This window comes from Odontesthes bonariensis, chromosome 15, assembly GCF_027942865.1.
Source record: "Odontesthes bonariensis isolate fOdoBon6 chromosome 15, fOdoBon6.hap1, whole genome shotgun sequence".
In the NCBI taxonomy this organism is placed as follows: domain Eukaryota; kingdom Metazoa; phylum Chordata; class Actinopteri; order Atheriniformes; family Atherinopsidae; genus Odontesthes; species Odontesthes bonariensis.
The window spans coordinates 24,628,981-24,653,338 of record NC_134520.1 but is presented as its reverse complement, the minus strand read 5'-3'; the positions used below and the strand labels follow the sequence as shown (position 1 = coordinate 24,653,338).

General features: G+C 40.7%; 4 protein-coding genes across 6 annotated transcripts in view; 1 reads left to right on the top strand and 3 right to left on the bottom strand.

The window, feature by feature from the left end:
- abca7 (ATP-binding cassette, sub-family A (ABC1), member 7) overlaps nt 1-407 on the bottom strand; it is a 31,931-nt gene extending 31,524 nt beyond the window's left edge. For both annotated transcript variants that reach the window (XM_075485642.1, XM_075485643.1), the window contains exon 1: nt 316-407. The gene's annotated coding sequence lies outside the window, so the exon portion shown is untranslated. The remainder of the gene's footprint in view (nt 1-315) is intronic.
- Nucleotides 408-813: 406 nt separating this feature from the next.
- LOC142400605 (amyloid-beta A4 precursor protein-binding family A member 3) lies at nt 814-11,268 on the bottom strand. Its single transcript, XM_075485641.1, has 11 exons — nt 10,787-11,268; nt 9,159-10,155; nt 8,683-8,713; nt 8,450-8,595; nt 8,042-8,128; nt 6,931-7,119; nt 5,148-5,327; nt 4,117-4,329; nt 2,334-2,453; nt 1,997-2,137; nt 814-1,543 (listed from the first exon to the last, which is right to left on the bottom strand). The coding sequence occupies exons 2-11, from the start codon at nt 10,140-10,142 to the stop codon at nt 1,472-1,474; spliced, it is 2,163 nt and encodes a 720-aa protein (XP_075341756.1). The 5' UTR covers nt 10,143-10,155; nt 10,787-11,268; the 3' UTR covers nt 814-1,471.
- Nucleotides 11,269-12,191: 923 nt separating this feature from the next.
- On the bottom strand, nt 12,192-16,463 carry pex11g (peroxisomal biogenesis factor 11 gamma). Its single transcript, XM_075484408.1, has 5 exons — nt 16,259-16,463; nt 14,869-15,066; nt 14,448-14,626; nt 12,931-12,999; nt 12,192-12,714 (listed from the first exon to the last, which is right to left on the bottom strand). Exons 1-5 carry the CDS (start codon nt 16,319-16,321, stop codon nt 12,495-12,497), a joined length of 729 nt encoding a protein of 242 aa, XP_075340523.1. The 5' UTR covers nt 16,322-16,463; the 3' UTR covers nt 12,192-12,494.
- Nucleotides 16,464-17,758: 1,295 nt separating this feature from the next.
- On the top strand, nt 17,759-23,778 carry LOC142400604 (mediator of RNA polymerase II transcription subunit 26). 2 transcript variants are annotated; one of them, XM_075485640.1, is made up of 3 exons: nt 17,759-18,085; nt 20,744-20,818; nt 20,927-23,778. In XM_075485640.1, exons 1-3 carry the CDS (start codon nt 18,014-18,016, stop codon nt 22,451-22,453), a joined length of 1,674 nt encoding a protein of 557 aa, XP_075341755.1. In that variant the 5' UTR covers nt 17,759-18,013; the 3' UTR covers nt 22,454-23,778. The 2 variants fall into 2 exon arrangements, with proteins under 2 accessions (XP_075341755.1, XP_075341754.1); XM_075485639.1 differs by having other exon boundaries at nt 20,741-20,818.
- The last annotated feature ends 580 nt before the right edge of the window (nt 23,779-24,358 follow it).

Genomic DNA, 24,358 nt, shown 5'->3' with positions numbered 1-24,358 from the left:
CTATTTGGACGAAAATAAAGGCATTTAAGGATTGAGAGTAGTTTTAACAAACGTAGAATGAATAAACATATACAAATGCTACGCTTACGATCTACAATTGCCGGTTTATATCGCAGCATAGCAGGTAGTTAATGAAAATAATTAACCTCTGTTAAAAGTAAATTAAGATGGAAAAGAGTGCATAACTGCGGCTGTAACGTTAGCTTCCTCTTCTTAGCATCTTTAAGTGATACTGTTATCGGCTATATGCACTCATTCCGGAAACAATCAGCAAATGAATGGTCTCTAAAGTGTAAACCTGTCGTCAATAATTACCTTCCTGTTGTAAAAGTGATGTAAAAACTCCTCTTGCTGTTTCAGACCCATCCACGGCCGCCAGTGGCTTGACATTGACTTCCCAATATTTGTTACAGCAGGTGGAGGGAGGAGTCCCGCCTATGCACTAATCTGATTGGAGAACGTACTCTCCAGGGGGCTGGGTCATAGATGCCGCTAAAGCATCTGATTGGTCAAAATGTATGTTTTTGTAACTGATTAAATATTGATTGGCCGGTCACTGACGTGCTCACAGTGTTATTAGAAAGTAGTTAAATGTACTAAAGGCATTGAAAAATACACGCAGCTTATCGATACATAACAAATAAACAATGATAATTATATATTTATTTCAATGCTAAATTCTCAAACTCAACTTAGTTTTGAATGAGAATGTAACTCGTTTTTAAAATGTCAAATTTTATGTATAGACAACGACATCAAAAGCAGTGTTGTATGTAAAACTTGTATAACTTCTCAATAAATAACATCATGAAGAAATATTCCAGATCATTTTAATGAACAATGTCAGCATATACTTAAAAATATAAGCATCTCTCTATCACATAAGGCAGTCACCTGTAATTGTTCATACAGCTACATCTGCTTCACGTCAGGCACAGCCAGTGACACATTGCATAAATGAACCAGAGTGCTCTCTGAAGCTTGAAGCAGACATTTGTTGATATGCAAGTGAGAAACAGGAAGTTACCTCACAATGAAAACACACAGACCCTCCTTCCTGATTCAATAAAATGTCACCCCTTCCAACATGTTCACCTCAGGCACACTGGGAGCACATAACAGGCTGGAAGACTAATCACTGGCTCTATTCTTGATGATGCTCACCTCTACCTAATTTCTAAATTGGTGAGGTCAAAAACTATTGCCTAAAATGTTAAATATCGTAAACATCTGATAAATACAAATGTAGAACTACCATCTATCCCTGTCATTTCAAATTACTCTTTCATATTCAAAAGTACTTTACATCTTAAAAATATAGAACTAGCACAGTTTGTGGTGTGGCGGTAGTGGCGTGACAACAGTCTATAATGAGCTGTGCGACACGAAATGCATAATATTTACTGTGTTTGGCAATAACTTGTGTAACTTGAACATTGTGCAGCGTTTGTCCTTATAAAGCAGGATGTGGTCAAAGGAACACCGGCTGTTCTTGTCCTGTTAAGAGTCGATACGTTGAGGCTGGCATGGTCTTCAAGTGAATCTGTCCAGAGAGAGAAAATCAAATTTCAAACTGGCGTTTATGCTATGATGCTATTCAAAAGTGTAAAATAAACTGAGTTCGAGTAAAATATACTGTATTATTTACAACATTATTGTGTATCTGGAGCTCATTTCACACATAGGTTGCAGCTGAAGCCACAAGCCGCACACCTGTGTGCGTACATACATCAAGCTGGTGTTGTGGAAGCAGCTGAGTGACGGCCGCGTCTTTGGTTAGAGTGCAGAGTTCTGTTATGCCGGCTTGCCCTTACACACAAAGCCTGATTTGTCTCCGTTACTACTTCCCTTGCCGGCTCAGAGGAGCACCAGCTCTGAACCTCTGCACAGCCTTTGCACTTTCACACCCGACATAAGTGCTCAACAAATACACACCCGTCCCGGCTTGAAAGGTACGTGCAAAAAAGCCAGGACTGTGCGTGTGATCACTTCTCACCTCTCCAACGGCATTCGTCAGGTTCTGGATGATTTTGTCGTGTGGAGTTGCAACAACACTCTGCCCATTGATTTCAATGATGCGGTGCCCGACGCGGATTCCTCCTCTTTCTGCGATACCGCCGCGCATCAAACTGCAAATCTGCAGTAAGATTCAATTCCTTTTTATTGATCTACCATGGGAGTGTGTAGAGCTCCATTATATAAACACATTCATAGAGTTACACAGTAAAAACCACTGTAATTCTCTACTTTTGGTCACTGAGGAGTAATCAGATCGGTGCCATGCTGAGAGGACATCTTTGATAGTGACAATGATAATATGAAAAGTGACTTACAATCCCGTCCTCCACGCTGAACCCCAGCTGAAACTTGGGATCTGGTCTCTTAATGATCGCCATGGTCACTGGAGGGCAGTGGACAATGCTGAGCTTCACGCACTTTTGACCTTTCAGGTCCTGTCATGAAAAAAAACAAATGTTAACAGAACAATAAGGTATGACAGTTAATCCCCAGTTATAGCAGTTTGTTTCACATATGGCGAGCACAATCACTCCGATGGCTGACATAAAATACTTTAGTCACGCTTCCTTGACTTCTTTTTAGCCTTTGGCAGGTTGTAACAACCTTTGATCGAATAGTTTGTCAGACTTTTAATAGATTCAACAGTTTTAAAACCTTTTTAGCAAACATATCTTTATGTTGAAATAAATTTAAAAAAAACAAAAAAACAATATAAAATGGTTCCAAAACGGGCCGAAAACAAACACAAATAGTAAAACAATAAAGAGAAAGGATAAACAGACATAATCGCATTAAAGCTGCTGCATCTTGTTTAGTTTTGATGTTCTGAACACTACTTAACGTGTCCCGGAGGACCTGGGAGTCAACGTTCTTTGTAACATACAAAGTGAATTCATTTGTTACACCAAAAAGATTTGAAACAATGGTAGCTGTAAGCAGTCTGACAACTGGAGTCAGATAAGATAAAGTAAATGTACGCTTTGAGTACATGTTATCCCTCTTGATGCCGATGACAGCAGGGATGGCAGACCTTGGAACTGCTCCCTGATATCCGTTGTCGGCTATATCAGCAGAAGTCAGACTATAACCAGGTAGCATAGAGACATGAGCTGAAAAATAAGTGGGTGGGATAGGAAAACTATCCCTCTCAAGGTCAGCATGTCTTGTAATTACAACTGCAAGTAGATTGTCCTGGCTTTGAATGAGTGGGAAATTCTGGTGATACAGTATCTCATCCATTCATTTTATCTGCTTCTTTAACTTGCGTAACAAGTCTTTGAATGGAAAGGAGGGAGGAGGAGTGGACTGATGACTATCCCCAATATTGTCCTTGATGTTCCATAAAATCGTCTGCTTTTCCCAAAGTTTTCAGCTCATTTGCAAATTTTTTTCTGTGCCGGCAGAGCCTTTGGTTTAAAGCATTTTCAGGTCTGATTACTTCCTTTGTTCAGAATGGGTTTTATAGTGATGATATCATGATTGGGGGACATCAGTGTTACTTTAAGACCATCTTGGACTCGTCAACATCATAAGGAAATTAAGCTTGTCAAGCTTCAACTAATAAATTTGTGGCCAGAGAACAAATATTCATTATATATCAAAGCTCTGGATTTCTGGCTGTTTGGCAGAGCTGCTGGATTTGATAGAGGGAAAGAAGAGATGGGAAAGGCATTTCTGTCACTGCAAAGCAAATTTGGCAGCAGATGAAACTTGCGCAGAATTCCCAGAGGCATACAGACTAGATAAATCTTAGAAAAAGCAGAGCGAGGGAGAACTGAAGAGCAGAGGAAAACATGTCTGCAGACCCAGACTGAAGACCATTCATTTCATACTAATTAAAATATATCTACACCATCAAAAACATAGAGTTAAAATTGTCAAATGCTAAAATTGATCCTGGAAGTCCAAATCTAATCCAAACCCGCTATCAAAACTATAATGAATGGAACCACAGTGCCACCTACAGCATCCTATGAGAGCAAGGACAAGAGGAAGCACATGTACGATGATAGAACCAGAGCAGCAAACTATTATTTTGTCTCTTTTTCTTTTTAAGTAGATCATGCATCATTACACTAACTTGCGTTCCCTTCTTACCCGGATGACGTTCTGGCAGGTAGTGATAGGCAGACCCACCAAGCTGGTGCCATTCACCGACATGATGCGATCACCAATGCTGAGCTCACCACAGCGCTCAGCCGGGCCACCGTGAAGGAGGTTGGCCACCACCACGGTGGGCAGGATGGAGCCCCAGCCTGACTCCACCACTGCCAGACCCAAAATATCTCCAGGAGCCTTGGTGATGACTATCTGAATCACAGACACGTAAAGATTTTCACAAACTATTAATTTTACTGCAATTACAAACAATGCAAATGTTGTTCAATCTCAATAATTATTTTGTAATAATTTTCCTGTTTGCAACTGAGAATTAATATTAGAACAACTGAAGCCGAGACTAGTCATCAGTAAAATCATCAGTCATGTACCACACATGCAGGTGTCAGTGAGTGGAATAAATCATTTTGAGTTGCCCATGAAAATGCTTGTGGTCATGAAGTTAGAAAGCATATATTAGACCATGACGGCCTCTACCTCAGTGTTTTTTTTTAATACAAAGTACAGTTCAGGTAAACCGTTTTATGGGTTGATGAGCTCAGGTAAAACATGAACAGTTACATACTGCACAGATAGATCGCATAGAGGAGCAGGAGAAGTTTTAAACTTATTTTGGACCCAATATTATTTAATTCAAAGTAGATCTGTGCCACTTTTTGAACTAAAAAAAACAAGATTAGTGAGAATTTGTAAAGGAAGTAAATTATTTAGTCTTAAAATAAGTCTCAAAGGCTACATTTACTTAGTTTTCACATTAAGAGGGCTGCTATTTTACATTCAAAGATGAAAGTCCTGTCCAGCTTCTGGACAAGACACAGAGAGATGTTTTTTTTCCATCACATCTGTGGAAAAGCTAACAAATTTTTTCAAGAGGGTTCAGTGTTCGTTACATAATTAATATAAGCCGCTGAGTGGTATCAATAAAGAAAACAGCCCCAGCATTACCACAGAATGATTGCAGGATGGATATATTTTGTGGGAGAACATGTAACCAAAGACTTTCTGCTTACATCTCGAAGGTTCTGAGAGTCAGAGAAATGGGCCAGGTCTCCGTTGTAGAGCTCCTGACTTTCCAGGTAGTCACTGTACTCGCCTGGCTTCAGATCACTGGCCTTGATGCCACTGGTCTGAAGAAACTGCTGGTAAGCCACTCCAAACGCTTGCCCAATAGCCTGGGCTATGATCTGAGCCTGATTAGGGAAAAGAGAAACAGGTGATTCAAGACTCAAGTCTGCTGGGTGAGGTTTCATTTGAATAGTACATCGTACGCTCCATTTTCATACGATCAAATTAAAGCAAAGAAGCACGCTCATGACACATGTCCCAGAAACTGAAGCTTCAATATAAATAGAGCAAATCTAAAAAAAAAAGTTCTGCACTATAAAAAGATTTACCACCAACAAAACTTTTCATATCTTTAAAACTCAGCTGGGAACAACTGTGAGCACAAGCAGTGGCTTTATGGCCTCCAGTATCCTGCAGCTAATTAGTTGCTAAAAGAAATTCTTCTTCCTCCTGTTCAGGGTTGACAACTGTGGGAAACTAGGACAACAGCCAGACCGCCATTCTATTTAGGAGACCTCGCATGCTGGAAGGGGTGAAGGAAATCAGGCCAGGCAGAAGCTGAAACTGTTGTCCAGCAGAGAGAAAAAAAAAAGCACACTTGAGATGAGGTGAAAAACGGTGCTGAGAAGGAGAGACACCAAAGTATCACCTGGTATCGTCAGCCTTTTTACACTATGTCGTTGAAATGATAACCTTATAGCGGATAAGTTGTCAACAACAGAGTAGCATCAAGTTTCATCAGAGCCCTTATTCTGCCAACAGAACGCAACCTCAACATCCACACATTTTCTTTTTTTCCTCAAATCGATAACTATGCGTTTAGTAATCATGTTTGGTTAGCAACAGACATGTAGCCTGACTGGTGTCGAGACTAACAAACGACATCCGAGAGACAGATTTGAAAATAGCAAACCAGGCACACTGTGGTGATGGCTTCTGAGCAGATACTGCTTAAACTGACCCAATATGCCACAATTTACAACCAGTGTCGCAGAGAGATACCAACAGCATGAGAGCTATTCTGATGCATATTTAGGTTTTGTAAAGTTTGTCCACTTTCAAGCATGAGACAGGAGACGGGAGAAAGGTCAGGCATTTCCCAACCATCACTGAACTAGACTATGCCATCCGTGTAGGACAGGGTCATCCTCTTGGGCCCAAAAAACTTTCAGTTCCTACATCAAACAGCAAAGAGCTGCATCTCTGCTGAGGGCTCTCGTCGGTGTGCACTGACATGTTTTTGGTGGAGTTTGATATCAAACCATTTCTTTTTCATTTACAAAAGAGATCTCTCCTCTGATCATATGGGATTAACTGCAATTGTGTCATTCTGTCATGAAGCGTTTGTTTGCTGCACCTTCTGCTCCAAAGGCATCATTTTGTTTTAGTTTGTGTATTTATTGTGCCATTTAAATAAACTTGACTTGAATGACCCGACTGAACCAAATAGCAGCTTTAGGTTGGCTTTAATATCGCCAACAGCGACTCGATCTCTGTTTCAGTAAAGTTTCTTTTCTTCTCCCTCTTGGTTATTATTCAGGGAAAGAACACAGAATTTTTTTTTCCAAAAGGGATGTTTTGTTACCATATATGGTTAATTGAAGACGTTTCTGAATGCAAAGCTTTTGTACTTCATTTTCAAATTGCAAACGCTATGCAGAATCACACACGCATACGCACGCACACACACGATATTTATATAAAAACTCTTCAAAAGGAAAGACTCACATCCTCAGAGGAGAAGACATGGCAGATCATCAAGCACTTCTTCTGAGGCACAGATGAGGATGCAGAGGAACCATTCGAGGCTGTGTCTCCATCCTGTCCCTTCTGTTTCCTTCGTGCCATGAGGACCACAATCTTTCCAATATCAGCTATATAAGAAATCATCTGCAGAGCGTGATCCATCATGGCTTCCTGAGCAGAAACGGGACACGAGAAGGCTAATATCGTCAGAATCAAAGAGGACAAAAGGGTGTGCTTTGCAACATGCAGAGACTTGAAATTTACTGAAGAGGGATGGGTGAATCTCTGTCTTTCTTTTACGATACAGGGAATGCCTTCATCAAACATGGAGATTTAGCTCATTTTTTGCTAAGCAGCCGACTACCAAACGCAACACGTTGGAGGGTACTGAGTTATAGGATTTTAGCTGCACCTCTTAATCAAACTGTAAACATGTTATTTATGAACAGGAGTGATAAAATAGGGAAACTGTGTTCATCTTTACATCAATTATTTCAGTGAGCAGCAACGAGCCATGCAGAGAGGTGACAGTAACTGACCCACTTTTACTCCCCCGACAATTCAACAACAGTGGAGGAAAATAGACTACCATGAGGGCAAATTTAGACCTCAGAATAATTCAAACCCCAATTCGATATCCTGCTGCAAACAATATAACACTTGGTAAGGACTGGATTTGACTATTTCCTGATAAATAAAACCGAAGAGTTTAAAGAGGGTTTGCTTTCTTTTTGCCTTTAACATTATCTAATCCGATCATCGTCTTTTGGTGGATAAAATGACTTAAAATGGTCAAATGCATAATATGACATAATTAATATGAAATAAATACTATCAGGAATACTTTTTATAGCGCACAGCCAATGGGGAGCACGAACCAGTGTATTTCTAGTGCCGGTCCCAAGCCCTGATAAATGGTGAGGGTTGCGTCAGGAAGGGCAACATGTGCCAAATCGACTTGAGAAAGGGGTCAAGACAAAGACTTTTTTTTTTTAAACATTGCAGGAAAAGAATAATAATACGCTAATAAAAGAGAGGAAGACATAAGAGGAAAGGAGAATAGGTGCAGGTGGTCAGGATGAACTTACAGTACCTGTGTGTCGGCGGTGAGCACTTTAATTCGTTGAGTGGAGATGAACAGATCCACTTCTGTCATCGGCTGGGACTCTCCTTCTGGAGCCTAAAAGAAACTACAGTCATATCCGGTACCATGACATTGGACTGATTTTAATCTATTACAGCACTGTGTTGAGTACATGACATGTAGTTTTAATCTCAGGCCGAAATCACAACCTGCTGGTGTCGTCTCAATGGAAGATTTCAGACTTCAAAATTACTTTTACAGAGAAAAAAAAAATCTAATACAACAATAATACACAGACAGAGTATGAAGCGGGACAAACACAGCTCAGTTTTATCTCATACTGAAGACTGATATGTTGAGGAGGGGTGCTTTTGTTTACATTTTATTGGCTTTTGTACACCTCTTTTGGAAATTTACCTTAATCCTGTCCACGGCCTCCTGAGCCTGGGTCATACGAGCATTTGTCGAAGGGTTCCTCTCTGATTTGATTTGAGTAGAACCCAGATACTTTGCACCAAATATGACTCCATCCAACAGGTCTTCAGGGTCACAAGGTCCAGGCACTAAAAAGCAAAACCAAACAATGTATTAAGATTTACTGCCGTCAATAAGATACGCTATAAGATATATTTTCTCGTGAAACAACTCACCATCTTTATAAGAGGGCTGGTCATCAGCACTCTAAAATGACAAAATGAAGATCAAAATAAAAATAACTGGAAAGTTGAGCAAAATAACTGTAAAAGTTCGTATTAGTCAAGGTTAAAGGACCAAATGAAGCGGCAGGTGTTTTTTTTTACAAAATAGAAAATAAGAGCTCTCTCACTTTTCTTAATCACCAGCATTATCAATCAATTACTTTAAAGCTCTAATAATTGGATGTGAGCATCTAATGAAACAATAAAAAAACAAAAACATGTAATGTTTAATCAACCAGTCATGACAAAAATGACTTATGGCAATGAAATGCTACGGCATAAGAGGATGAACATGCAATTCGTTTCCAATTTTGGTTAAATTATGTGGGTTAAAATCAGGAATGGGATACTCTACAGAGGATACACTTTTTTAAATGAATTAAAACTAGCTAACTTGCATTTTAGCTGTTATTAGTGATAGCACCAACCTGTTCCCCCTCTGCAGCAGCCTCATCCTCTGGAGGCTCCTCTCCCAGCTTCATCCAGACTGGCTCAGGGTACTCATCATCAGGCAGAGAGGCGATGGAGTTGTCCCTGTGTCGCTGCGGTCGTCTGCTCCCATAATTCCCCCAGAACTTTTGAGCGTCCTCCTGGCTGTACGAGACTGAAACTACAGCATCCACCTCGCCTCTGTGTGGCAGACGGGTGGGACTGGGCGTTGCGCCGATCTCTGTACACTGCAGCAGTCCTAACAGGTCTCTCTGGTGGTTCTCAGAGAACAGAAGCCCTGTGGTTTCAGTGCTGTCATCTGTTAATAGGGATGAAGTGTAAGCTTCCTGCTCAGACAGGTTGGGGCAGTGATGGTGAGAGGGTGTGGAATGGGGCTCTTTGTCCCTTAACTGAAGGTGGCTCAGCAGGGTGTGGATGCGGCTGTGGTCCTCATCACCTGATCTTCTGTAAGAAACCTCAGCTTCCTCTTCATTGACCCTCTCTTCAACGTCTCTAAATGTCAGCACTTCTTGGTCTCCCTCTACACCCTCAGCCCTCACCTCCTCCTGAACTGCTTCAATGTCTTCTTCCAGTTTCTCCTCTATATTCTGGACAGGCTCTGCTACATTTCTCAGAAGCACCTGCTGGTTTGCATCAGATGGAGTCAAAATGTCTCTCGCGTCCCAACGTGGCAAGACTGACTCTCCAAGACTTGCCATGTCCAGACTGTCGGCGGGGGGAGGCAGGCTGGGGTCATCCAGATCATCAGCCGAACCTGCTTCACTCGAAGAGTCTGACCTCCAGTCTAACGGGGGAGGCTCAATCAGGTTGTAGGAATCAATTTCTTCTCCTTCTGACCTAGTAAGAGCTGTTGTCGTCAAACTCACATCAAGCCTTGAGGCTCCATTAACACAGACCGAATCAGACTGAGAGGCTACAGCTGCAGAGGCTGACAGATCATCGGGGAAAATGTCTGATTCCATTTTGTGTGGATGCCTGTTTGAAGAAAATTGCCATTAGTGCAAAGATCTGTTGCTCAGGTTACAAGGTAGCAGAATCATCTGTTATGATACTTGTACAGCTAAAGACTGCTCTCATTGCCCCATAATCATCAAAATACTAAGAGCCCTGTTTAATACATCAGGTAAAGCACACTCCTGAACCATCTCCAAAACATAAATATTATCGAAAAAACTGTTTATACCACGGACATTCTTGACAGACGCAGTTCCTTCGGGCCTATTTAGTAGACGCAACTTTGAAGAATCGATCGTGAGATGCTATAGTTTAACAGGAAAACTTACATTACACTAAATATTACAGGGCTAAGTCATATAATTCTCCCTGAAAAGGAAAATGGGAAAAGGAGGAGAACATTTCAGCTCCGTGGCATGAAACTGTGACTTTACGACAAGTCAAATGGAAAATTAAGTAAATTCAACGGAATTAATTTAATACTGAAAGACTAGACAGCTGAGTTTGGCTAAGTGCGGTAGCAGTTCAAGTAGCTTGAAGCTAACTGATTAGCTTAGCATTAACTGAAACTGAAATGACTGTATTGAAAGACATGGAAACACATTGCAACTTCAAAAACACCGGTTAAAGCGGCTAAAAGAGGAGCTCTCACCAGATGTTTTGAGCCTTTTTCGATTTCTTTGTGCCCGGACAGAGACTCCTGTGGGTGCTCCGACCGATGAACTGATGTCTGGAATTTGAACCCTCTCCAAAAAATCCTCCGGCTTTGTTTTATTCGTCATACTAACAAAAACAACTTTGTGATATGTAATAATTCAACCAAACACTGTGCAGAAACTACTGATGCAGCAAATTAAACGGACTCTCATTGTCGCTGCTGTTGTCGGCTGACAGCTTTTATTTATTGGCTACGTGTTCCCGTAGCTCCCCCAAAGCGTCCTCAGTCTCATTTGCCTCTCATACTCTGGATATGTATGTGTACACATACGCATAGTAAAATCCACACAATATATTTAATTTAATAAAACTAACCCTTGAAGATTAAAAAATGTATCTAGCGTCTTTTATTAGCGTAATTTGTTATCGACACTTTACGATAGCCCACTGGTCGTGAAGGCAACCGCCGCGTTGAACGTTCGAGTCCGTTTAATCAAACGTCAAATGTTCGATTGGGAAAGAGGAAAACATCAGTAGTTTCAATTCCTTGATCGCCTCCTTATCTAAACCTGTTTCACATTTAAATAAATTTACGTCCTGTCAGTTTTTGTCATGTTTGATCGTATTTGATCCAACAGCATTTTCGTTTAATTTTTGGGGGGGATAATCCGTATACAGTCACATGTTGAATAAACAATTAATTTAGCAATATTCAGCAATTTTATCTGTTTTTTTTTTTTTTTTTTATCAAATGAACTAATCCAACAAGGAATATCTAATCAAATGAGTTATTCTAATGGGAAACAGCCATTCAACAATTTATTTTTAGAACAACTGTTCTTCTCTTTCTTTCTTTTTTTTTTTAATTTACTTAATCAAAAAATACATTCACATTACAAATTCAGCATAGATTTCAGGCAATATGTTTTCAGTCTTCCCTATAATAGAGACTGTATCAATATAAAACTAAATCGGGGGCAAATGTCTTTAAAAAAATCTTTTAATTTGTCTGTTGCTTGTTTTGCACTGGTTCTTTACCACAAAGCAGGCCTTTTTTAAGCTGATTTCACCCTCAAGGACAACACCAACACCTGAGGGACCATAAATACCAGCTGTTGTAATGAACATTATGCTTTCAAAGGAAATTAAAAAAATTAAGAGTTGCTTGTTTAACACTTTCACTTAAGTTGAAGGATTCCAGCCATCCATTTATCACATGTAAGACTAAAATCAGGTACATGGAGTGTGTCTTTAACAAGGCAACAATTTATTTATCATCCCAGGGTGTCACAGTAAATCCCTGCATCTCATATACTGAGCAAGGAGAGGCTTGGACTTAATGTTAAAAATACTATCTGCATGTTATGACACGTAAAGGAAAAAAAGAGCCACCCCATTGATTCACAAAACATTGAATAATCACATTTAATTTAGTATTTCAGTGTCCATAACTAAAATGTCAAAATATTCTTAAAGCCGCTAAACTGAAAATGCTTTCAGATGGTTGGCTACAAAGATGAGCTATTCATTCACCTACTATACAGAACTAGGTCCATAGTATTCAGATTGTTATACGTTTCTCTTCTTGTTACAAGAATGAAATGAATCTCCTCGGACAGTCAAATTAAAAATTCTGCTGTGACTTCTTTCCACCAACATCTGTTCAGTGCTAATCAAAGCACTGCAACTTTTCCTCGCTGTGGTCATGACTCTGTACTGTCTGACTGCTCACTGTCACTGGTATTCATCTGGACCAAGCCAATCAGAGAGGACGTGGTGCCCAGCAGCCCAACCAGCCAGGTGGGGAAGCGTCCTGCCCACAGGAAGCCGGGAGGCATCCAGTGAATGGCGTTGCTGAGGTCGGCCATGCTGCTGAGGATGGAGAGCAGCTCTCCTCGCATCTGCCTGCGGAGCTGAGAGTGTCTGTGGGAGAAAACACATCGATTTATTATTGCATGCAGTTTTAGCCAGAAAAACGTTGATGTAAAGTTTGAATGTGTGATTTTTCCACTTCGGAACTGTATTTGGTCGTGTAACAAGGAGTAAATATAAGTACAAGACCTGAGGGAGACAGAAGCCAGTTCACTCACAGGTACAAATAATGTATCTGAACCGGAAAGAGCATTTAAAATACAACACCTGCTGTCCTCTCCATCCCTCTCGTATTTCTTCAACTTCTTCTTCAGCAGCAGCAGAACTCGAAGTGATCTACAGGATGAAAAAGTCACATGATACTTTTTTTTTTTTACATAGTTAGTGAGCAATTTCACACAATGTGACACAGGTTATGTTCACATAATCTGCACAGATGTTCTGAGAGTAATAATTTAGATTCAAACATAGGATGTTATCATTCTACACGTTTCTTTTGAAGTGACCAAAATCAACAGCGAGGGCTGCCATCTCTCAGCTCATTCTAACTTTTCCTTGGTTTCTGGTTCTCACCCTTTGGCTCCCCCTTTTGATCCAACTGTGCACATAAATCTTTGATAACAGGCCACAGAAATATTATTCCATCAAAACAGATAAACACGATTACCTATTTTCTATTGGTTTTAGTAACCTGCGAGCACGTGTTTTTGGGGAATGTTTTCAGATGGAGTTTTTTCATTGCTGTAATTAACACAATATAACATATCCGTGAGTGGTAAAAATATGGGAAGCCTTACTGCCAGTATCTGTTGTCCCTTGTGAAGTAAATATTTCTGCTAACTGAGCTTCAGTAATATGAGCTTGGAAGATTTTTAGCTCAGTCCCGTGTGCAAAACAGCTTAAACTCTGCGATGCACTGCTTGTTTCGGGGTCCTTTCACAGTATTTCTGTTGGATTAAAATCGGACTTTGGCTTGTCAGTATTATTCGTCTTTAACTATTTTTTGGTAGAACATCCTGTGGGCTTAGAGTCGTATTCTATGACTCACTACTCCGAAAGATAGTTTGAAGAAAGATTAACATTTTCCTTCAGAATATGTTGGTATCAATCAGAATGAATTGTTCCAACCCAGGTATAACATTCTTTATCTCATTTGCTTTCTTTGTTCTTCTCAACTCTTTTCTGATGTAGGTCATCTGTGCAGAGATATTATAGAAAATTCTGAAGTAGGGCTGAACAATATATATCAAATTCATCAATACAATATCAACATGTACAATATCAATATGGTAAAGAAAATTTGACTTGAAACAGGGCATGCATAGGGTGCCACTTAGATGAATCTCTGCTTTTCTACATGTTCAGCAACTAACCAGCATGCACAGGAGCAGAAGTGGAATATACCCCTCATTAATACCTCTGAGATCAATGCTATACACTAAAGTATTTGTTTATATATTGCAAATCATACCATCATTGTAATATTTAGTGATGATAATGCAAACTGCATGTGTTTCTAATATTGTGAAGTCCTATTCTAGCGAGTTTACCAACTATCAAGCATGGCTGAAACTATTAAATGGATTCATCCATTTTTGCTTTTACATCACTGCATTCACCCGCTATCAAAGGAATTTTATCTGAGGTCCCAGATGAGTGTGACATCATCCGGGGGGGATTCAAGTTAAACACAAGCCACTGTAGTAAACAAGAATGAATTCCACGTACATTTGAATCATAAATAAGTCGATATAACTTGATGTTTGAGGACAGATTGTTCTCACCTAAGGATCCCCAGCAGCAGTGAGGTCCCCCACAGCACTGTGCTGAGCAACCACCACTTATCAGACTTCACTTTGATCAATTCAGCGTCAGCAGCCCAGGCGATGTGTTCACAGGGGTAGTAGAGCTGGTCTGCCACGTTGGTCAGCACGGATATCCAGCGAACGCCTGCGTCCTCCTCCTGGAAAAGACATGCACCGTGTGTTAAAGATGCATTTTCCAGGTAACATGACTGCATTCAATGTACGTGTTCACAAGCATTTATTTTACCGTTTTTATTTAGTTTTTGCTATTCTAATCAGAAAATCAATGTATCCTGTAAGTATTTACAAACAGACACAAATACATCTCTCTGGGACAGAAACATTCAGAACAATCTGACGTGAGGTGAACGACACGTGAGAAAAGTGTTGTAAGAATCACCGAAGCTCCAAGCCCATAGCTCTGGGAGTAAGCCAGCATGGAGAGATCATCAAACAGCCTCAGCACTGTTCGGCAGTGGCTGAGCTGAGCAGAAAACAGCAGCAGACTTCTCCCAAGCCGCTGGGAAGAAGCATCTGTTCCTGCATTCCGGGTGAGAACTCCTCCAACCAGCTGAGAGCCATAACAGGCCGTCCTGATCTGCACAGACAAGCACAAAGAAAAGAAGAAACCACTGGGTCAGAGTCCAAGCACAATCAGGAGAAAGCTGTCTTTTGATCCAAGCACAGCACGTTTGCTGTTGGTATAATAACAGTTTACAGTACAGCACTCACATAAACGCTGTCACTTTTAAAATATATTATCACATAGCACAGCAAAATGTAAAGAAAAGCATACTTTACTAAACTAACAGTACCTTCAATATTTACGATGCAAGGTTTTAAAGCTATATTAACAATGTTGGCTATATCTTAAAGGGATAGTTCCAAGTAGCACCAAGCAATTGCGAGGTCTGAATTTTTCTGGATGAATGATTTTGTGATGCAAATGTATTACTCTTTTGAACGCATATTGTTTTGAGAAGCAAAACGCTGTATTTTTGTGCCCCCAGCCAACTAGCTGGACTACCTTCGTCAACGCCAAAAACGAGGCCGGAACTCGGCTCACAGGACGCAGCAGGGGGGTAAGTCAAATTTAATAAATGATATTGCTAATATGGGATGTCATACAGCTTCATGTCAAAAGAGGCGAACTGATTATCCCTTTAATCAGCAATCACTTAGTATTTTTTCAAAGGACACATTAAGGGATTATATTTGACAGCAGACTGTGCCCTAAGAGAAAGAGATGAGGACCACCTGGAACTTAAATCATGTAACATTAACAAATCAACATTCTGCACTGCAGAACTGATGGGCTCTTGCAAAGAGACAGTTCTTAACTCTTTTTTTTTTTTTTAGAAAAAAATGAATTAGCGAAAAGAACTGCTATTTGTGTCAGTAATGAAAAAAATACATACCTAGGTAAAGAGCTAAACTGAGGAAATCAATGAATGTTCTAATAATTTACACATATTAAAAAAATATAGAGACATATTTACATTTCAGTTATCCTTTCTAAAGAGCCATTACATGTACGGAATGTTTTACTTGTGTTTGAATGATACAATATAAAACAACCTACTGGAAGAGGTTTAAGAGGTTTAAAGTCGCAGTTTGTGCCTAATTTTATTTTTTTTCGTCCAATAATGAACTCTTAATGCATAAAGTAGGAATCACTGAGCTCAAGTTGAAACTGCACGTGCGCATTTAAATCTGCATAAATTCAAAACAGTTCCAGACAGCGTTTTTCTTACATCCCTGATGACATATGTGACAGATTGAGGACTCACAACTTTATCTCTCCCTCTGTAGGACTCCAGCATTCGGACCAGAGACTCCAGTGACTGCTGCATGTCCGACCACACGCGCTCTCACAGCACTGGTAAATGAAACAGAGGCTAACTTGAGAAGCTTCTGCACAACATTTTCAATTTCAGGTGTCTAGGTGTCACTCCGACAGCCCTCAGCTGGACTTTGAAACAGGAAGTATTACCCAAAGCAGACCGAAGTAGAAGGTCTTCGATTCGTTCATCTTAAAGCGCACTAAACGCAGAGCTGCTGCCCTCCTGTGGTCAACAGATAATTTTCCTCCGTTTTCTCGTGATAACGAGATAATTTATTTGCGTGCAGCGTGTCTGCTCATGTGCACTGCAAAAGCTCAAAATCTTACCGAGAATAATTGTCTTATTTCTTGTCAAAAAACGTATTTCTTATCACTATTTTTGATGAGAAAAAAAGACAAATATTCTTGGTAAGTGTTTGCGGTGTAATGAGATGCGATGTTGTGGAATGAAAAAAAATCACACTGAGGAAATATTTTTGTATTCAAACTTGCATGAAACTGATTTTCAAATGTAGATATGATAATAATCTTATTATTTCACAGTCAAATCATATTTGGTGAGAGAATACTGATTTCCGGTACTGGTCATGTAAAACAAAGTGGACCAGAGAGGCTGCTCATAGTGCACACCTTTAGTGTATCAGTAAAGTATTTGTTCTTGTTTTGTCTCAAAACTCAGCTGGTCAACAATGTAGTTAATGGTGACATCAGGCTCAGGTAGATTGCGCCTCCGATAAAGCCTTGCTAACCGTCTTCTCAGATGACGCACACTAATGTGTACATTATCTGTAATAGCAAGGCAAAGCTATTTCAGCCTGTGTCTGGCCTTGACTGAAGAGATATGTGATGCGGTGATCGATATATGACGTTTCCTGCAATGATTTAATAGACTATATCGTTTTGTTTTCTCGAGATCTAGAATTAATTATCTCGTTATCACGAGAAAACAGAGGAAAATGATCTCGTTATCACGGGAAACGGGTGGAATAAAATGTATGTATGTATGTATGTATGTATGTATGACCCTTTAGGGCTTCCGTACTGTTTTGCAAGATAACTAGTTCATTTTTCTTTTAAATATTAAACGTCTTCTTCTTTTTTTTAATTGTAGATTTCACCTGACTCCATCCTAAAGAAAAATATCATTGTTAACACTAACAGGAAATAGAAATAGGTATCCGATTGTTCCGGTGTTTTGTATTTTTGTTTACGTATTTGTTAGATATTGATATTTTTCTGTACTATAAAAGCACATAAAATCCCACATTATTTTATAAATTCCGACTAGAATGAGACTACCCAGTTTTTTAAAAAACCTCTATTGTTTTTGTTATGCAGTATCAATCGTGTCTCGTGAACAGCACGTGTAGTTGACGCGAGCTGACAACGGTTACGTAAAAATCTCCCATGATGCTATTCGCGAGCGCCTCACAAAAAGCCCGATGAGAAGGCCGAGGAGGAGGAGGCTGCCAGCCGAAGGGGGTAGCCGTTTCCTGGAGGAGATAGTCAGTCCTCGCTGTTCACTTTATCAAACAGGCGACATCGGGGAACGAAAACAAAGATAAAAGCATCATAAATCATGATGCCAGCCCTCCAACAAGATCAACCGTCTGGGCTGTGAGCGTCGGCAGGTTTCCCACCGCCGCCTCTTCGGGGTATTCTGCTCTCTTGAGTCCGTCCTGACCCGCGGTACTGCCCGGCGATGACAGCGGCCACAGCTACCCCGCAGGTGATGAGAGACCGGCTGCTACAGGCCATCGACGGCCAGAGCAACGTGAGTATGTCGGATAGTTTTGAAAGGAACGAACCAGACGGAGAAAGGTAGACAATAAGGTCGTGCCAGACGGAGGTCTCTTCAGAAGGTTGACAAAGTGGAGGCAGTGTGCGACCGGTTGTTATTTACTCGCCAATTAGCTGGCTAACATTTCTAGTTATTTCTAGCGAAATTAACCAATGCCAGGCATCCCAGAATCTGGCAACGTGCTGCTTTTGACTAAAGATGATGTGGCCAAGTGAGTTCATTTGTGCATACGTTAGTGTGGTGCATCAGGTTTGGAAATATGTTGAACAACCTGGTAGAGGAAACATCTGTTGACAACTGTCCTGTGGTGGCAAAGACCTTAAACAGAGGTTACCTTCCAGAAAGCTTGAGTATACACCTTAGTATATCTGCCTTTACCAAACAATGTTGGTGTTGAGATTACTGTTGTGGAACAGCACAGGAAATGTCCATGCTACACCACCACATTATCACAGTTCAATACCCCTGGCTGGCTTCATATCTATAGCTTTATGACTATAAATGCCATCAGCTCGATTACCTAAAGTTATACATATTATTTTCTACCTTTAGAAACATGAGCATAAGTTTGGAAATACATGCTGTCAGAGCTTTAGTCACATTACTTTATGACTCCCCCAAGGTTTTTGCTTCTGGATATTATCAGCGTTACCTTGGTAATGCCAATAATTAACTCTCCTATGTGGCAGTATGGCTTGGCAAAACATAATGAAATCCTTTGTCATGATATACATAAAGTAACTATCCACACAGATACGTTACGGTACTCCACAGCAATGCAGAGCTTACTAACCCAGATGAACATACACAGACTTTTAAGGACAATGCTTTTCTGTCTTCTCATGGGATAAAATGACACATTTGCATTTCTCTTATCTCATGTTGTCATACTGTACCCGAAACCAGTATCGGCATGCAATCTCTAGACATACAGGTGCAGATTTGAAAGTCTAGTCAAATGATGCCTCAACCCTCTCAAAGCCCCTCTTTTTCCCTCTGTGGTGTATTTGACCTGTCAAGCAGAGGAAGAAGAGATTTATAAATTACTATTCACAATCATAACTAGGAACATCCTGTTATAAACAACTCAACTCGGATTCTGTTCTGTTGCCAAAGAATATGAGAGGTCTTATATGCCAAGCCAACAATTGGCCTGTGGGAACATCTGGAGGGTCTGTGAATGTTGTGGGTTTGGTGTGTAACACACCGTCATGACCCCATCTAGACTTTATTCATTTAAAGTGCACAAATTATCATGTTAAATCGCTCTTAGTTTGGTAATTAAAGGGGAACTCCGGGGCATTTGAAGCGTGTTTCCATTGCTAGAGGTTGTCAAATACTGATAGTAGGACACAGAGAGGTGCAAATCTGCGCTCCCTGTGTGGAGATCGCGCTGTTCGGACACCCTGTCATGCGAGGCTAATACGTGGTGGCTAAGGGGCAAGCGCTAACCCTTCCACGTAAAACAACAACTTGCACACTGCAGAAACGTCACACCACTTTATAACCCATCCGACAATAAAGTCACAAGCCTTACCATCAAAACCATATGCATGGTTCTCACATTACTGGCATGGGGACGTTACAAAACAACTTTATAAACAGCATGTAACTCACCGGGTAGTTGTAGGCTCGCGCATGTGAAAGCCCAAAAGAGTCGATGGAGAATAATCCCATATACAAAACAATTATCTTCTCTAGAAAAACTGCGTTCAAGTATTTAAAACATTACAACAATATTACTGGGCATGTATTGTTGTAATGTTTTAAATACTTGAACGCAGTTTTTCTAGAGAATATAATTGTTTTGTATATGGGATTATTCTCCATCGACTCTTTTGGGCTTTCACATGCGCGAGCCTACAACCAGCCGGTGAGTTACATGCTGTTTATAAAGTTGTTTTGTAACGTCCCCATGCCAGTAATGTGATAACCATGCATATGGTTTTGATGGTAAGGCTTGTGACTTTATTGTCGGATGGGTTATAAAGTGGTGTGACGTTTCTGCAGTGTGCAAGTTGTTGTTTTACGTGGAAGGGTTAGCGCTTGCCCCTAGCCACCACGTATTAGCCTCGCATGACAGGCTGAGCGAACAGCGCGATCTCCACACAGGGAGCGCAGATTTGCACCTGTCTGTGTCCTACTATCAGTATTTGACAACCTCTAGCAATGGAAACGCGCTTCAAATGCCCCGGAGTTCCCCTTTAAGAGAGATTATCCATCAATGTCTTATTTTTAGGTGCATAAATCTTAAATGCTTAATAAAAACATACACCTACCAAACAGTCAAGGTGGTATGAAAGTTTAAATTTAAACTTTTTTTTTTAGACTAAACATAGTAAAACATCCTATAATTGAGCTAAAACCATGTTTGCTAATGAAACTGAGCTAATAATAACCAAACTTTAAACAAATATTGTGGGTTTATGCTTCTTTACCTAAGTAATTTCTAGACTCCTGCTCCATTCTGTTTTCCTTGAAGTACGTTTACATGCAGTTTTTGCACCCCCCCCCCCCAACTGACGTGTGGAGACACAACAGGGGGGGCATTACCTTTTATTCTTGATGTCGGTTCGGTGTGTATAACAACCTTGTGGACAGTGATGTGTATTATTTGTGTCTTCTCAGCAGATACGCAACATGGTGGTGGTTCTGGAGGTGATATCGTTTTTGGAAAAGTATCCTATCACCAAAGAGGCACTGGAGGTAGGTTATAACAGAATATTCAGTCGACATGCGATGTGGTTCAATCCAAAATTCCAGGAGTCCAGTCATTTTTGGAAATAAACATTGGCTGTGCCTCTTTTCCTGAAGGAAACTCGTCTTGGGAAGCTGATTAATGATGTGCGAAAGAAAACCAAGAACGAGGATCTTGCAAAAAGGGCCAAGAAGCTCCTTCGGAACTGGCAGAATCTGATTGAGCCAGGGAAGGGCGAGTTGCTGTCCAAAGGACTTACTGGTGCATCCTGGTCCAATGGCAGTGCTCATCCTTGCATCTCCACTCCAGCAGCCACCCCACCGTCAGGTAAAACAGGTCCCGAGCTAAAGAACATTAACGACTTCAACAACTGCTCCCCAAGAGCGGAAAAACCAAGCCACAGGAAACGTAAAGGTGAACAGAAGGAAGGACAGCTCTTGTCAGCCAAGGTACCCCAAACCACTCTTAATGTTAAAATCCAGAACTCGAAACAGCTGCCAACCAATGGACTGGGTGGTAGTGCTGAAATTGTTACAAATATTCGTGCACATCATTCTTTAGACAGAGAGATTTGTGAGCCTCTGGACAAAAACAAGCCAAGTAAAATCCCTGTTCATGCCGTAAAACCCCATTCAAGTGCCCCAGGATACAGCAAGTCTCCGAGCACCTCTTTGCTAAAATCATCTGTTCTGCAACAGCAAGCTAAACAGGAACAAGCTGCCTCTGGGGGGCAGTGTCATCCGCGGAGCCCGCGCCGTTCTTTGGACAGTCCTCAGACTGCAAAGCATGATGCTGTTGTCAAACAAACTGTAGCTCCAGCCCCTGGACTGGGGGAGTCTGCGCAGCCTTTCAGTTTATGTGTTCAGGATATTCAGACTGATGGTTCGTGCCATTCAGAATTGGATTCTCAGAGCAGGCCATCCAGTAAGTCTCTTCAAAACTCAGCCACCGTCTCTTGTCATGAGGCAGTCAGTTTGGGAGATGAAGGTCCTGCTAGCAATACGGGGAAGAGGAAAAAACACAAATACAGGCCAAAAGACTACGTGGTGAATTTAGATGGACAGACCGTAGAAGATGGCACCAAGCCAGTCCGGTTAAAAGACAGAAGACTCACATTTGACCCTGTTTCAGGACAAATCAAAACCTCCTGTCATAAGGACTCTTCCCAGGAAGCTGACGTCACACTTGTCCACAGACCTGAACTACAGCTGTCAGAGCAGCTGAAGCAGAACCCACAGACTGTCTCCAGTCCCTTCCAACAGACAGACTGGAAAGAGTTGTCAAGGAGTGATATCATCCAGTCGTACCTCAGCCAGCAGAGCCACATGCTGACATCCTCAGGTGCGCACACCCCCGGAGCACACTTTTTCATGACGGAGTTCTTCAAAAAAGAGGAACACTTGAATAAAGACGTAAAGAAGACGCACATGTTGGCTTTAGACGTCCCACCCAAGGAATTACCAGGAGTTGGCAGAGAAATAAACAGCGAAGACATGAATAGATTACACACGCAGCATTGGTCTGGGGTTAATGGTTGCTTTGACACAAAAGGTAACTGGTACGACTGGACGGAGTGCATCTCCTTGGACCCACATGGCGATGAGAGCAGATTGAACATACTTCCCTACGTCTGTCTGGATTAAAAACTGTGGTCACCTTTCTTATTGGAAGTTGTTAATTGCCTTCACTGTGCAGCAGAACAACTCTGTGAGGTGACTTCTTCAACATGTAAGCTGCTGTTCTGTGCTGTTGTTGAAAGTTGAGTAAATATGCTGCTTCTGGGAGTGTGAGTTGGGGCACAGTGAACATTCTTTTTGTGTGTGTGTGTGTGTGTGTGTGTGTGGGGTGGGGGTATGCATTTCTCTTTTTTTTTTTTTTTTTTTTGGACCATCTTTGCAGGCATTTAAATATGTACAGCTGTAATTTACAAGGTACAACAGCTATGTGGGGGAGCTGGTTAAAAAAAACACCAATCATTTTATGCATCTTAAGTTAAGCGTACACTCTCCTTAAGCTTTGTGAAATGCACCTTTAGTGAATTACCTGCTTCCCAGCATGTTTAGTTCACAGTGCATTGTCTTTAATTTAAAATGTATTTAAAAAAAAAAAAGCTATCGGTTTTATTTGAAGTGTTTTGATTGGAGCAAACGTCTAACAGAAACCACTACCGACCTGCTTTCTTATTATGTACCTTGAACGAGACAGTCGCCTACAAGTAGCCATCCCAATCACCAGTGTGAGCCGTTTCTCACAGCTCTTAGTACTGTGAGAAACAGTCATCGGCACCTCCATTTAAATTGACCCATCTTGTCTGCCTCACATTGACTTTTAGCTAAAAAGATCCGACAAATCCACCTGAATACAGTCGGTTTTTGGAGAGATGGTGGTGAGAAAAGGAATTAAACTAGAACATGGCAAGCTCATAAAGATGCGTGGCTGACATGTATGATATTTATTCACACTGATTTTTTTTTAAAAAGATTTATTTACATGTTTAGGCTACTTTAAATGATCTTTTGTAAGATTTCTTTGTTCAGAATTGGTTTGGTGATGCAGATGTGATAGTCCACAGTTTTCTCTGTTATATACTGTACCAACATACTGTACTTTAAGCAGGAACAAATTATCTTAAGTTGACACAGTTATTATGTACGGATTTTGTTTTTAACTTGCCTTTTCCCTGTGTATTGAGTAAGTTGTAAAACATGAATCGCAACAGCAGAGCAGATGTTGCTACTTGCATCTTTGTACTGTCAGGGACAACTAAAAAAAACAAATTGACATGCTGGATAAAGTACTTAATAGCATTCCTTTAGATATTGTTTGCCTTATGGACACCTGCGTTTTCCCTGAAGACAGAGCCTTAGTGAATGTACAGATATAAACCTTTTGTGTTCAGTCGAACACAGAAGACAAACATTTGCTACCAAGTCCTTTGAGCGGACATGTTAATGTGTTAATAAAAAAGCTGAAGGTAACGTGATTGTCTTCTTTTTAAGTATTCGAAGGAACTCCCTTTATTTCAGTACTTTCTTTTTATACTGATTATCTCAAAACACTGACATTAATCTAACCTGTGAATTCTCACAGTGACGTAAAGCTCAGCAGTTCCCAGGGTACTGAGGAGTAAAAGGAAACAATATGTGTGTGTGCAAATGACAAAACTGAGCCTCCTAGTGCCCTTTTTTTTTTTTTTTTTTTGGATAACTTTCCTCCTTACAAAAGCGCTGATTTCATAAACCACTGTGGTGAATAGAACATTTTTAATAATGTAATTTTTATCAATGTTTGCTTTGTTTGTTCACCTGATTCTTTCATTGGAAGCCCAAGAACAAGCCGGAGAAATCTTGAGTTCACAGGCGAAGTATTTATTTTGGTCACGGGTAAAGAATGGCAGCGCTGGAATCGGGGGTCACAGAGCCCCTTAGACGTGAAAGAGTATAATTGACCAGTTATTAGTGACATGCACAGGCCAACCACTGTCCACGTCATGTTCTTGGGATGTGATAAACAACGTTTGTGTGTGAGTGTTGTTTCAGGCGTGTATC